Below are 12,688 nucleotides of genomic sequence, written 5' to 3'. Positions count from 1 at the left end.
AGGGTGAGGAAGGCGATTGGGCTAGAATTTTTTTTTTTTTTCTTTCAATTTCTGTTTTTTAAAAAAAAATTTGTTGTATAATTCATTTTTATTTTTTAAAAGTATTTAATAAATATAAATTATTTTTTATTATTTGTTTGTCCAACTTGGAGGTGGATAAAGAACCCATGTATATAAAATTACTAATCTAACCCTACCACGTCATCAATGTTAACGGAATTATAGATGGAGATGACGGTAGGGGGCATAGTGGAACACCAAACTTTGGTCAAGGGGGTAATATGAGCCACTTTAACTTTTGGAGGGCAATCTGGGATTTGACCATAGTTTCATGGGACATTGCAGTAAATAAGCCTATTTTTTTTATTGAGATATGATTAACTTGCAGGTTCAAAGTGAACTCAATAGGAAAGATAATAATGGCGTATTAGAAAATTTGAGGTGGCTAGCAGCTGGTTTAAGCATGGCAGTGCCATCATATAAGAGCTATCTTAGTAAATGTGTTAAATTTAACACTAAGGCACAAGATGATGTCAGGACTATTCAAAATAGTGGAGTTTATTTACTCACTAAGGCGCAAGTTGCAAGTGCCAAGGATAAAAACCTGATTGTCTCAAATATAGGTTTTTATGGTGTCATTCAAGATATTTGGGGCCTTGACTACCAAATTTTTTGAATTCCAATCTTTAGGTGTGATTGGATAGGTAATGTTTCTGGCCTTGTAGTCAATGAACTTGGATTTACCCTTGTAGATCTGAGTAAAATTGGACATAGAAATGACCAATTTGTTATGGCTTCTTAAGTCAAACAAGTATTTTTTGTTGACAACCCAACGCATTATAGTTGAGATAGCGAAATTCCTTGTCGGGTAAGTTTCGACCCACACGAAAGGTGTAACGATCTGGTCGGTAGTTTTATTAATGCCTAATAAAGAATATAATAATGTTATTGGTGATGACGTGCTAGGTGATGTCGTGCTAGGTGATGTGAGAATTGAGTGTGAGCCATTTACCAGAAGGATGCCAAATGTTGGCACATTTGATGAACTAGCTGGTAAGTTTGGGAGTGAAAATATATGGATTGAATGATGGTTGTAATGTGTGACATTAGTTATGCCCTAAATGGCTCTGTATGACATTAATTTTGTAATAAATTGTAATGTATGACATTATTTTTTTTACTTTCACTATGCAGGTTTTGGGCACAACACTTTCAGTATTAAAAATACTGGGTTCAAGATATAAAATACGACGGTCTAGTTAACAAATTGCAAAAACAAACATCTAAATGATACACAACGTCCTTTTTTAACAAACGTCGTGGAATGGACGATGGTAAACAACTGTACCTAAATAAAAACCGCCATTTGAAATAAAAAAATATGTCAATTAAATAAAATCGAATTCCAATTAGCGACGCTGAATGAAAAATAACGTCTTTTTTATTATCAGACCACGACCGTAATGTAGGTATTGACATCTAAAGGTTAACACACATGACTGTCATTTAGTTGAAAGCATCGTACATAATAATCAAACAACGACGGTCATATGCAGCCGTTACTACTGTATATTCACGATGAAGTTCTCCATAGAAGCGACAGTTCAAATATAAACATGCAATGGTAAAGGGTACAAAACGACGTATTTAACGACTTCACTATGACCTTCCATATGTATATGTATGTGTGTGTATATATATACCGTCATCTATCAGAACCACAAAAGGCATTTCAGTTTAAATATCTTTTGTGAAAGTTCTTCTAAACATCGGTAAGTTGATACTTGTCAACATCTAACAAACATACACACGATGATATTGGTGTTATCAGCGCCGTATTCACGACGAAGTTGTTCGTAGAAGTGATATTTCAAATATAATAACACGTCGATAAATGGTACAAAACAATGTATTTAAGGACTTCACTACAACCTTCCATATATATTTATAGTCGTCTATCAGAACCACAAAAGGCATTTCAGTTTAAATATTTGTCGTGAAAGTTCTTTTGAACATCGGTAAGTTACCTACCGTCATCTAACAAACATACACATGACGATACCGGTGTTATCAGAGTGGTATTCGCTACGGAGTTGTTCATAGATGCGACATTTCAAATATAATAATACTACGGTAAAGGGTACAAACGACGTATTTAACGAATTCACTACGACCTTCCATGGACATTTACCGTCATCTATCAGAATCACAAAATGCATTTAAAGATCCATCGTGAAAGTTCTTCTGAACATCAGTAGGCTGATCCCTGACGTAGTCTAACAAAATTCTCACGACGATATCGGTGTTATCAATGCCATATAGAGGGAGGAACCACGTCTATATTTATATAATTCGCGTTGTGGTAAGTTAAAGTAACAACGATAGCCATGTAAATACTAGGGTTGTAGTAGATCATAATATCGTTCTTCCCATATTTACAGCCATTACTACTACATTTTCACGTTGTTCCATACCATAAGCGCTGTGGAATCTTGATTAACCATGGCACTTTATTTTCAAGTACTGTCATGACAGCGATTCTACACGACGATAAGTTAATAGTTTTTGTCATTGTTACTCTACGTTACTGCACGAGGTTGATAAATTGTATCATGTTATCTCATTCAGACGACGTGAAGTTTCTAAGAGCGTTGTCTATGCTTATCGAAATTTGCCTTTTTTGCCCTTTTTATATTAATTAGACGTCGGTTTTTAGTTGAAGATGACGTGGTATGTTGTAACAACGGCAATAATTTAGATGACAATCGATTTCACGACGGTTTAAAAACCGTCTACATGACGATGGATTCTCATCGTTATCTACACTCCGGTCATCATGCCAGCAACGTAAGGCACACCGCTGGGCAGAATCCATCTATCACCGAAGATGAACTTGCCAGCCGTGAAATCGGCGGCTTGCTCAGGTGTAAGCTTTTTCATCCCGCTCCACGTAACCCTCTTGCTCAGCTCTGCACCAACTCCCCTGTTTCCGAACTCACCGAACCAGCATGTGTTGTGATTTGCGGTACCGGTCCATTCCATCCACCCTTCGGGAGCGATGACGTCATCGATCTGGGATTGCATGACGATGGCCCTAGCCAAGCTCGTCCATGGCCTGCCCAAGTAGGCCTTGTTGAGTTCCTTGTCGTAGCCACGCTCGCCGGAGATGGTGCAGTTTTGGAGGATGAGAGCTGAGGGTGAGCGCATGTCGAGTCTACCGTGGGCTGTCACCATGCAGGCCTGGTTCTCCAATGGCTTCCTGACGATCATCTTGCAGTTTTGGAAGACGGCGGCTGCGTCCCCAAAGATGAAGTCGATTGTTCCACTGATGGTGCAGTCGCGGTAGAATTGCCTGTGGGTTTGGGTGTAGAGGGTGTCTTGGTACCCGTCCATGTTGCAGTTGTAGAAAATGGACAAGTCTGACTGCACACGCAGAGCCACGGCTTGGTGTCCGATGGCTCCGGCTGTGTTCTCGAATCCGACGTCCTTGGCAATGAAGTAGTCTCCAACAACAGCTGCAAAACATAATAATGTACATAATGAGTGAGACTAGGCATAGTTCTAAAATCCTAACAATATAACATGCATATGTCAAAACGTTGTACTTACCAACTGTGGCAGTCTGGTACGTTTGGGTACCATCGGCGTAGTTCTTCCTACCGGTGATAACGGTCTTGGTAGGGCCATCTCCGATAAGCATGACATTGGTCATGTGCTTATCGAAAAAGACATGCTCGTCGTACACACCCTCCTTGACATAAATCACGAAGACCTTCACCTCGTTGTTCTTTGGGATGTCCTTCAAGGCTTCGTTAATAGTCTTGTATTTGCCATCTCCCTTCTTGGACACCACCACATCGGGTTTCAGCGTCAGAGGAGTGGCGGTGGCGAGGTCGAGCCTTCGGTTGTCGATCCAAGCAGGGATGATCTTAGCCCTCTGGAACCTATTCTCATCAGTGGCCGTGGCAGCGTCTTGGAGGAGGCGGCGCCCGGTCTTGATGTTCAGAGCCTTGAACAACGTGGACACTTCGCTTACCATGGCAAGGCCGTTGCTGGTGAGCTCCTGAGATGTCTTCAAGAACTGCCTCATCTTCGCTCCAGCGTCACCGGTGGTGTTCTGAAACCCATCCAGGCAAGTTTGCTCGTACGTCATGGCGGCGCTGAGCCAGACCTTGAGATCCTCCACGTAGGAATCAAGCTTGGTGAAGTCAAAGGGACCCAGCTTATCGAACGAGTCACCCAAATCGTCGATGGCATACTCTAAGAGCTCCTTGCAGTTCTGCAAGGCCTGGTTTGCTCTGGAGTCCTTGGCAAGCGCCTTCAAGGTCGTCGAGTTCTTGATGACCTCGCGGAGCTGGCCGATGGCGACCTGGAACCCTGCCTTGACCAGCTCTTTTGGGTCGGTGACGTTGCTGGCCACCTTGGACAGGTTGTCCTCGCAGGTCTTTTTGTAGTCCGTGGGCTGGCAGATCGACTGGATCGCCTTTGTCGACGTGGATGTTTGCTCACCGCCGGATTTGCCTTGGTGCCGTGACACGGTGACCCCAACAGTTACAGCAACTACCATAGCCACCAGAATCAGAGCGGAGACGCCGATGATGGCCATCTTTTTCTTATTCTGTGCTTCTCCTCCGCTCATTTTGAATAATATATTTAATAACTAATTTATAGAATTTTTTTAAAGAAGGATTCTGGCGGCGAAAGAGAAAATAAGAAGGGTTAAACAAAAGGATTTTTGTTGCTGGAACTTCTTATTTCTTTTTCAGGTGAGTTGCTGCAGAGCTGTTGGGGTCACTTTATTTGGGGCACTGGACAATACTTATTGGTGCCCTTGCTGCTTTCAAATTGTTGGGTTATGGAGGTATTTATATGGGAGGGGAGCTCAGAATGACAGTTATTTCTGTTAGGGATTGTGAGGTGGGGAGATCATTGTTCACGAGTCACGACAAAATTAGGGGTCGTTGTGTTTTTTGTCCACATTTGGGAAGCATTACAAATGGTTGGTAATGCTTATTACTGGCTCCCTTCAATCATGGATGACCAGTGCATGGTCATCAACTTTCTGATCCATTCGATTTTTATTTGTTCACTTGGGTTACTTGGAAGTATAGGCCACCACATCCGTTGTGTCAATGTATATTACATTTATCTTTTTCCCATATATATATACCTTTGTTTGAGCCCAAGATACTACCTATGGGGATGGGAAAATCAACCCGAAAATTGGCCAAACTAACGAAAAAACGAAATTTATAAATACAAAGGAATTTATAAATGATAAAATATAAAATGATGAAAATTAATGTGGTAGAATTTATAAAATTTGTTGTTTGGTTAACGAATTTAAACACGTAATTTAACGTTCATTTGTAAAGTTCTATTTTTTTAAAACTCAATCTCTACTTTTGGAATTTTAGAAATGAGTACTATTTAGATAGAATTTAAAGTTGGGATTTATGACTTCCAAATTCCATATTTTTTCTCATGCGAAATTTATAAATTTCGTTGTTTTGTTATCCAAACACAGTTTATGTCAATTTAGAGCATCTCCAATAGTCTCTTCAAACTAAACTCTTCAAATTGTGGTTTGTTGACCTACGTGACAATTTGAAGAGTAAAGTTTGCTACTTTACTATTTTGTACCTCCAACAGCCTCTTCAGTGTAATTAATTCAATGTTTGACTTTTTTTTTCATCTTTTTAATCAAAAATTAATATTTAATTTGATTTAACAATATCATATCAATATTTAAATAATAATACATCATTTTCACTAGTTTTGTTGTTCCAAAGCTTAATTAGTAAATATGTGATGTAGAGTCAATGAGGAGTCACTGTTTGGTGAGTGGGTTTGACAAGGCTGTTGGAGAAGGTTTGCTGATGTGGCTCATCTATTTTAGTGTTCCAAAGCCTTTGAAGAGGATGCTTGAGACGCTCTTAGAAATTATGACTTCTGTCAAAATCCAAAGTTTATTTCCCTCATCCAAACGCACCGTAAATCACCAAAGCAAGAATGCTTCTTGTTTTAATAATGCATAATGAATGTATTTAATAGGTTTCATCCAGCTAATTTTTTTTTTTTAAAAAAAGAAGAATATAAAAGTGTTACTGTTAAAAACCTCAGCACATCTCCTCTTGAGTAGCATCCACTCCATCTCTCTCAATTTTTTTTTCATCATTCTCAATCTCTTCTCTCCATCTTCTTGTCCTCCTCTATGCATCTGTCCCACTTTTTCTCTGTGTTGTACTATTCGATGAACTCCACATTTTCTTTCATCGTTTTTGTGTTGTACTATTTAGAGCTTCAATGGGCCGGAATATTGAAGTTGTAAATTTACGTCTCGTCGAAAAATATAAAATAAAAATCATAGATATACATTAATTTTTACATCTCCATTTGTAAGTCCCACTGACACAAATATGCATGAAAAAAGTTGATGAAGTAAACAAAGTAGAGAAAGGGAAGTTTTTTAGGTTTTTGGAACTCAAATGGGTTCTGATAAGCTGTAAATGTAGATGCGGATTAATTGTTCAAATTTTCATCCCAAATGCTGCATGAAAAAACATTCATAACTACGATAGTGAGCAGTGGGTGGCTCCATCTCTAACTCCTTTGGGAGCAAGTTCCTCACACCAAAAAATAAAAAACACATAAAATGCTTAAATTGAGTACTGCTTTTAGACAAGCACCCATTTAGATTCCTTCTCACTCGGTCAAGTTTCCTCCCTGGCCCAAAACCATACTCCGCAAGGGGCAAAGTAAAGTTTCCCCAGCATGGGAAGTATACGTGAGTTCTTTTTGGCAATGTGAGATTCTATAAGATTCGTTGCCAAAGTTCTCCGAAAGGACCAAGACATCATGATTGGTTCAAAACTTCCATAAGCAGGGACGGTCCTTAAAAGGGACTAACCTGATTCGATCAAAAAAGAAAAAGAAAAAAGAAGAGAAAAACTGATTCCAGTTATGGGGTTGAATATAGTCTAGAGCTATAATTTTAGCCTTTTAAAATATTAATTTTTTAAAGAATAGTATATGGCTATATTTTAGGGTCTTAAATATTTTATTATTTTGAGAAAAATTATGGTGCAACACTCATACATTCCATTACTATGTAGTGTTTAATTTAATTAAACTACTATTTAGAGACAATATTCTAGATATGACAAGTGTACGTTGATAAGCATTTAACAAGATTTCTGATAAGATTTTTGAATGAAATGAGTGTGGAAAGTATTTGACAAAAAAACAAAAAGATTGTGGAAAGTTGTGAATAAGTAGAGAACGCGATAGAATTTGCAAGAAATGTGTAGGAATATTTTTGAAGAAATTTTGAGGTATTTGTAGACATATTTTAAGTTTTTTTAAAATTTTTTTAAAAAAAAAAAGAAAAGAAAAGAAAGCCAACAATGACAATTTTGAAAAAAAAAATATTTGATGCATTTCAAAGGGTTCTGACCTCCCAACAGTCAGAATCAATTGTTTATAATTTTTTTTATAAAATTTATATATATTTAAAACTCCAAAAAAAAAAAAAGTAGGCTAAGTTTAAATGTGGCCTAGGCTATAGCTGGGCTACAAGTGGCTTAGTTGGAGGGCCAAATGGCTAAATGTGGCCTCCAAAATTGGCCATTTTTTTTTGTTTTTTTAATTTTTTATAGCCCATGGCTGGAGATGAGTTTTGCATTATTTTAGGGTTACGTTTGGCCTATGACCCATGACTGGAAATGGCCTTATTCTATCAGCCCAAAATTTAATTTATCCCACCTATGCCTACTAATGACAATCATGCCACGCTCGCATCCAACCAAGACTCATAACTCATCCAACAATACACTCAAGGAAAAGAAGATAAGACGAACTAATGAATTCAATTCTCTTTGACTATTTCATGATATCTATGTAAAGTTCTCTCTAAAATGAAAAGTATTTTTGTCTTGTTCTTACTTTTTTAGCCTACTGCCAATTTCTTTTTAATTATATATATATTTATGAAACAGCCTATTGCTAATTTTCCTTTCATTGATAACCCTCTTCACACATTCCCTTTAAGTGAAATAAATAAATAAATAAATAAACAAATTTACATAAGATAAATTTAACCCACTCTATTTTAAAATCCTAAGTCCGTCCGTATATACTCCAAAGCAATTATAAAACCGTCCCAACAAGGATGGTGTGTGGTGGAACACATGGATGGGTCCATCCAAATACTTTCCGAACAATCTTTCAGAAAGTGCTCCAAATGCTCTATTGAAAGAGTCTATTCTACTTGTATATTACTATTTCTAGCCTTCCTGATCAAGGAGTAAAAGATTCCCCATCATGGCAACGGGTTGCCACTGCCCGCTGACAAGTTTAATTCTTCTCTCTCCCCCTCTATTTTTTCCCCCTGCTAAAACTGCGATGACAAGTTTTGTTTTGTTTTTTTTCGTGCTAGCTACAACTTCCATGACAAGTTATTTACAAAGTGTGAGATGGACTTAAATTTTGACCTCCAGTCTCTCACCTCTGTGTGCTCTTCTTTTTCCTATATATATATAGGGTTCATGAGCTTTGTTTCTTACAGAGCACAGTTGGCCTACGTACCAAAAATTCAAGGACTTTTTTTTTTCTCGTTTGCATTTGGTTGAAAATTGAAATGTGAGGACCATGCTTGCAAGGCTTGACTTATGTTTGCATTCTTTTTACTTCTTTTCTTGAGCTCTGTTATTTAACGGGTTTCAGATTTCTTTCTAGTTTCTACTATTATATATTAACACGAAATTGTACACTGAAACTGCAGCAGTTGCCGTCATCATGGATAACACAATTTGGTTGAATGGATTTTCCTCCATGGACATGGAGTCTCCAGCAGCAGTGACAGAATTTCTGGAGGCATATACCGGAAAAGGAACTGTTCATGATGTAAAGCTTTTTCCTCCCAAAGATGGAAAGTCAAGAACATTTGCCATTGTTCGGTTCACACATGCAGAATTTGCTGATATGATAATTGCATTAGCCGATCATCGGATCCTGTGGTACAATGAGTCTTATCTGATAGCTAAAAAATCGAGGTTTGGCATCGTGCCCGACTCAGAAATCTTTCAGCACCGCATGGAACTTGTACGACTTCACTTGGGATGCAAGATTTCTGAGGAACAGTTTTCTGTGCTTTGGGAAAGATCGGATGTTTTGGTGAAATTTGGGGTGGGACTTAAGAACATCTACTTGTTTTTCTCTTATGCTTCGGTTGATTACAAGCTTGAGATCACGCTTGAAAATGATAGCCAGATTGAGCTACGTCGTCCACACGGTCAACTTACAAAGTTTCTTCTCATCCAGGTTTGCCCAACATAATTTAAATTAAATGAAAAAAAACGTGGATAACTGTTTTAAGTTCTACTAAAGGTTGGTCATATTTACCAATTGCTAATATTTTTTATCTTTCTAGTTACTTGGTGCCCCTCGGCTTCTCAAGAAAGCTTCCGGACAGTGGGTTCGAGGAGTTGGTTTTACTCCTTCATGCTGCATTGGACAATCTTCTGCTGTATGTTTGGAGCTTCTACCTGGGTGCGAGCTTCCAAATCTACGCAAAAGTTTTATTCATTATAAAGAACACGACGGACCATTCGTTCTGGAGAGAGGTAATATTTTGTCCTGTAATCCAGATCTTGTCAGCACTGTTTTTAAATTCGGACAGTTGGTTGCAACCTTCCGACTTTCACTAGTTATTATAGTCTTTTCTTTTGAAGTTTATGCATAAAGAAGTTGTAATGAGTTCTGAGTCATTAATTTCAACTTGTACTCTGAAACAGCAGATGCTGCCATCAACAGTACCAACATGGTCAAGACAATTCGGTTGCATGGATTCCCCTCCATTGAGTCTCCAGAAGCGGTGACAGAATTTCTTGAGGAATATACTGGGAAAGCAACTGTTTCTGATGTACAGATTCTTCCGCCTAAAGATGTTAAATCAAGAGCATCTGCCATAGTTGAATTCACACATGCAGAATATGCTGACGTGATAATTCCATTAGCCGATGATCGACGTCTGTGGTACGGGGATTCTTATCTGAAAGCTAGAAAGCAGAAGCTTGAAAACTTTGAACATAACATGGAACTTATAAAGCTGCACTCGGGCTTCCTGACTTCCGAGGAACACTTTTCTGTGCTTTGGACAACATCGGATGTTTCAGTGAAATTCGGGACGGCATTTAAGAATATCTACCTATTGTTTTCTTTTGATGATGTTGAATACAAGCTAGAGATCTCCCCTGAAAGTATTAGCCAGATTGAGCTAAATCATCCACGGGGCCAATTTCCAAAGTTTCTTCTAATCCAGGTTTGCCAGTTAAACTACAAGATTTGTGACTCATTACTTTACATTTTGCTATGAAATACAAAAATAGTAAATTCTAAATTTAGCTAGTGATCAACGTTCGTAAGTTGATTAATATGTAAACTTAATTCAACCCTGTTCGTTCCCACATCAAGAAGCATGAAAGTTATCCTATCATCATTTTTATCATTGAGGTAGAAGCCGTGGCTTTTACCAATTCCAGTAGATATTTGAGTAAGATTGTCTTGCATTCACTAGTTCCCGCATGATTATCTGATCTCATGTCAATTGCTGAAACATTATGACTTCATTGTTTCGACGCAGAGAATTCGAATGCTGTTGAAACAAACTGTCCTATTCCTTATAGGACGGCAGAATTATTATATTATGTGTGGAATTGGGTGAAAGGACTAACATTTTGCTCCTCCTTTTTTCTTCCTCTTGCTAGTTACTTGGTGCCCCTCGGATTTTCAAGAAAGATTCTCAAAATCGCTGGGTTCGAGAAGTTGATTTCACTCCTTCATGCTGCATTGGGCAATCTTCTGCTGTATGCTTGGAACTTCCACCTAGGTGTGAGCTTCCAAATCTGCGCAAGTGTTTTGTTGATTATAAAGAAAATGAAGGACGGTTCATCCTGGAGGAAGGCAACACTTTCTCCTGCAATTCAGATCTTGTTCCTATTGTAGGTCCACCCATGGGCATTACACTACTACAAAAAGTGAAAAAGACGACCAGAAAATAACGACGGTCTAAGTGAAAACCGTCGTGGTTTATAAAAAGACGACGGTTCTAAAAACACCGTCGTGTAATACAACCTTAGACAACTAAAAAATGGAGTTTCAAATGGCTGTTCAAAAACAACGACGTACATAATTAAACAACCGACGTCTATTTGAAACAGATTTCCGCAGTGTAAAATCAATGCCAACAAAGAACGGCAGAAGTTATGAATCGACCGACGTAGAAAGTAAAGACGACGATTTCAATAAAAACTGCCGTTTTTACTCATAAAATAACACGACGAGGTTTTCGTATAAGACGCCGTATAATTACAAACAAATCCACGGCTTTAAAATACAAAATATCGCCGTATTAAATTAATTTACAACGACGGAAAATATAAATATATCGACGTCATTCTCGTATAGTTCTACGACGTTATCTTTAAATCGTACAATAAAATTTATCGTCGTATTTATTCATTTTATACGTCGTACCTTTAATTTTAACGGTCGTCTTAATAAGAATTTTTGTTAACAATTTTTTTCTTTGATTTTCTTATCCTACGTCGGTAGATCTACTTAATGACAAGAATTGAAATAACCACGACGGTTTATATAGAACACCGCCGACATAATCAGTTTTGTCTGAGATCCCAAGGGTTACGAAATCTTACCAGATGGAACTCTGTTCCACATCATAATCTTAACAGATGACACAGATTTGCAAATATTACGTCGTGTTAGTTTACAAATTCTAGAACATTAATTTCCCTCATTTTAAATTTCCTCGGGAAAGAAAAATCTATTTATCACGCTTTGGAATTGAAAACTAAAACTGAAAGAATACGGGAAAAAAAACTCTATTTATAATTTAAAATTAAAATCCACGTCGGTTGTAGTACACTTAACGACGTTTTACAAAATAATCTACGTCGGTAATTATAAATCTACCGCCATCTTAACTTAATATAGACGACGAGAAAAGACGACGGTAGAACAGAAAACCGCCGTTGTTTCAGTTTCTTTAACATATCTTTCTGCAGGACTTGTGTAGTTCAAAGCATTGACAATGTCTTCATCATATCTCCCAGAAACTACTGATTCAATTGCTCATGCTTTAGAGGCCATCTGAAGCCATTTCTATTCTTTATCGCATTCTTGAAACCCATCTTCTTCTTCTGAAGCTCTACGGATAAAGGAAGAGGCTATCACAATAAATCCGACGGATCTTCTTAGGCAAGAAAATCAAGCAGAGGATCAGGCACATCTGATCTTCAGATTTCCCTGAGAAGCGAACTTTCCTTCGACAGCGAGTGGAGGCCAGGCTTGCATCTCTTTTGATGGAAAGCAAGGAGTATTCAGAAGCACTAAGTGTCCTATCAGGCTTGATCAAGGAAAGTGAGAAGGCTAGTTGACAAGCTTCTTCTTGTGGACATATATTTGATGCGAGTAAAGCTCAATTTCTCTTTGAGAAAACATCCCAAATTATTGTCTTTGAGACATGAGAGACTGAGAGAGGAAGAACTTGGGAACCTTAAATGTAAACCGGAAAATGAATGAAAGCGACAAATTTATAGAATAAAATTTTTTAAAACCAACCGGCCGGTCCTTAACCAAAAAAACCGCCGTTTAAATTGTAAAATCAACG

At 37.9% G+C, this 12,688-nt stretch overlaps 1 protein-coding gene and 1 pseudogene across 1 annotated transcript; one reads left to right on the top strand and one right to left on the bottom strand.

Moving 5' to 3' along the window:
• Positions 2,671–4,639, bottom strand: LOC18793562 (probable pectinesterase/pectinesterase inhibitor 21). The gene is made up of 2 exons (XM_020554860.1): positions 3,610–4,639; positions 2,671–3,515 (listed from the first exon to the last, which is right to left on the bottom strand). Exons 1-2 carry the CDS (start codon positions 4,637–4,639, stop codon positions 2,821–2,823), a joined length of 1,725 nt encoding a protein of 574 aa, XP_020410449.1. The 3' UTR covers positions 2,671–2,820.
• LOC18792087 overlaps positions 8,968–12,688 on the top strand; it is an 18,539-nt pseudogene continuing 14,818 nt past the window's right edge.

Source organism: Prunus persica, chromosome G1 (genome assembly GCF_000346465.2).
Source record: "Prunus persica cultivar Lovell chromosome G1, Prunus_persica_NCBIv2, whole genome shotgun sequence".
NCBI lineage: Eukaryota > Viridiplantae > Streptophyta > Magnoliopsida > Rosales > Rosaceae > Prunus > Prunus persica.
The sequence above is the reverse complement of the archived record's forward strand: the minus strand, read 5'-3'. Positions and strand labels throughout refer to the sequence as shown.

Coding starts and splice junctions, on each gene's coding strand:
- LOC18793562 (XM_020554860.1), bottom strand. CDS start 4,639: ATGAGCGGAGGAGAAGCACAGAATAAGAAAAAGATGGCCATCATCGGC. Junction 3,516..3,609: donor GTACCAGACTGCCACAGTTG/GTAAGTACAACG, acceptor TATGTTTTGCAG/CTGTTGTTGGAGACTACTTC.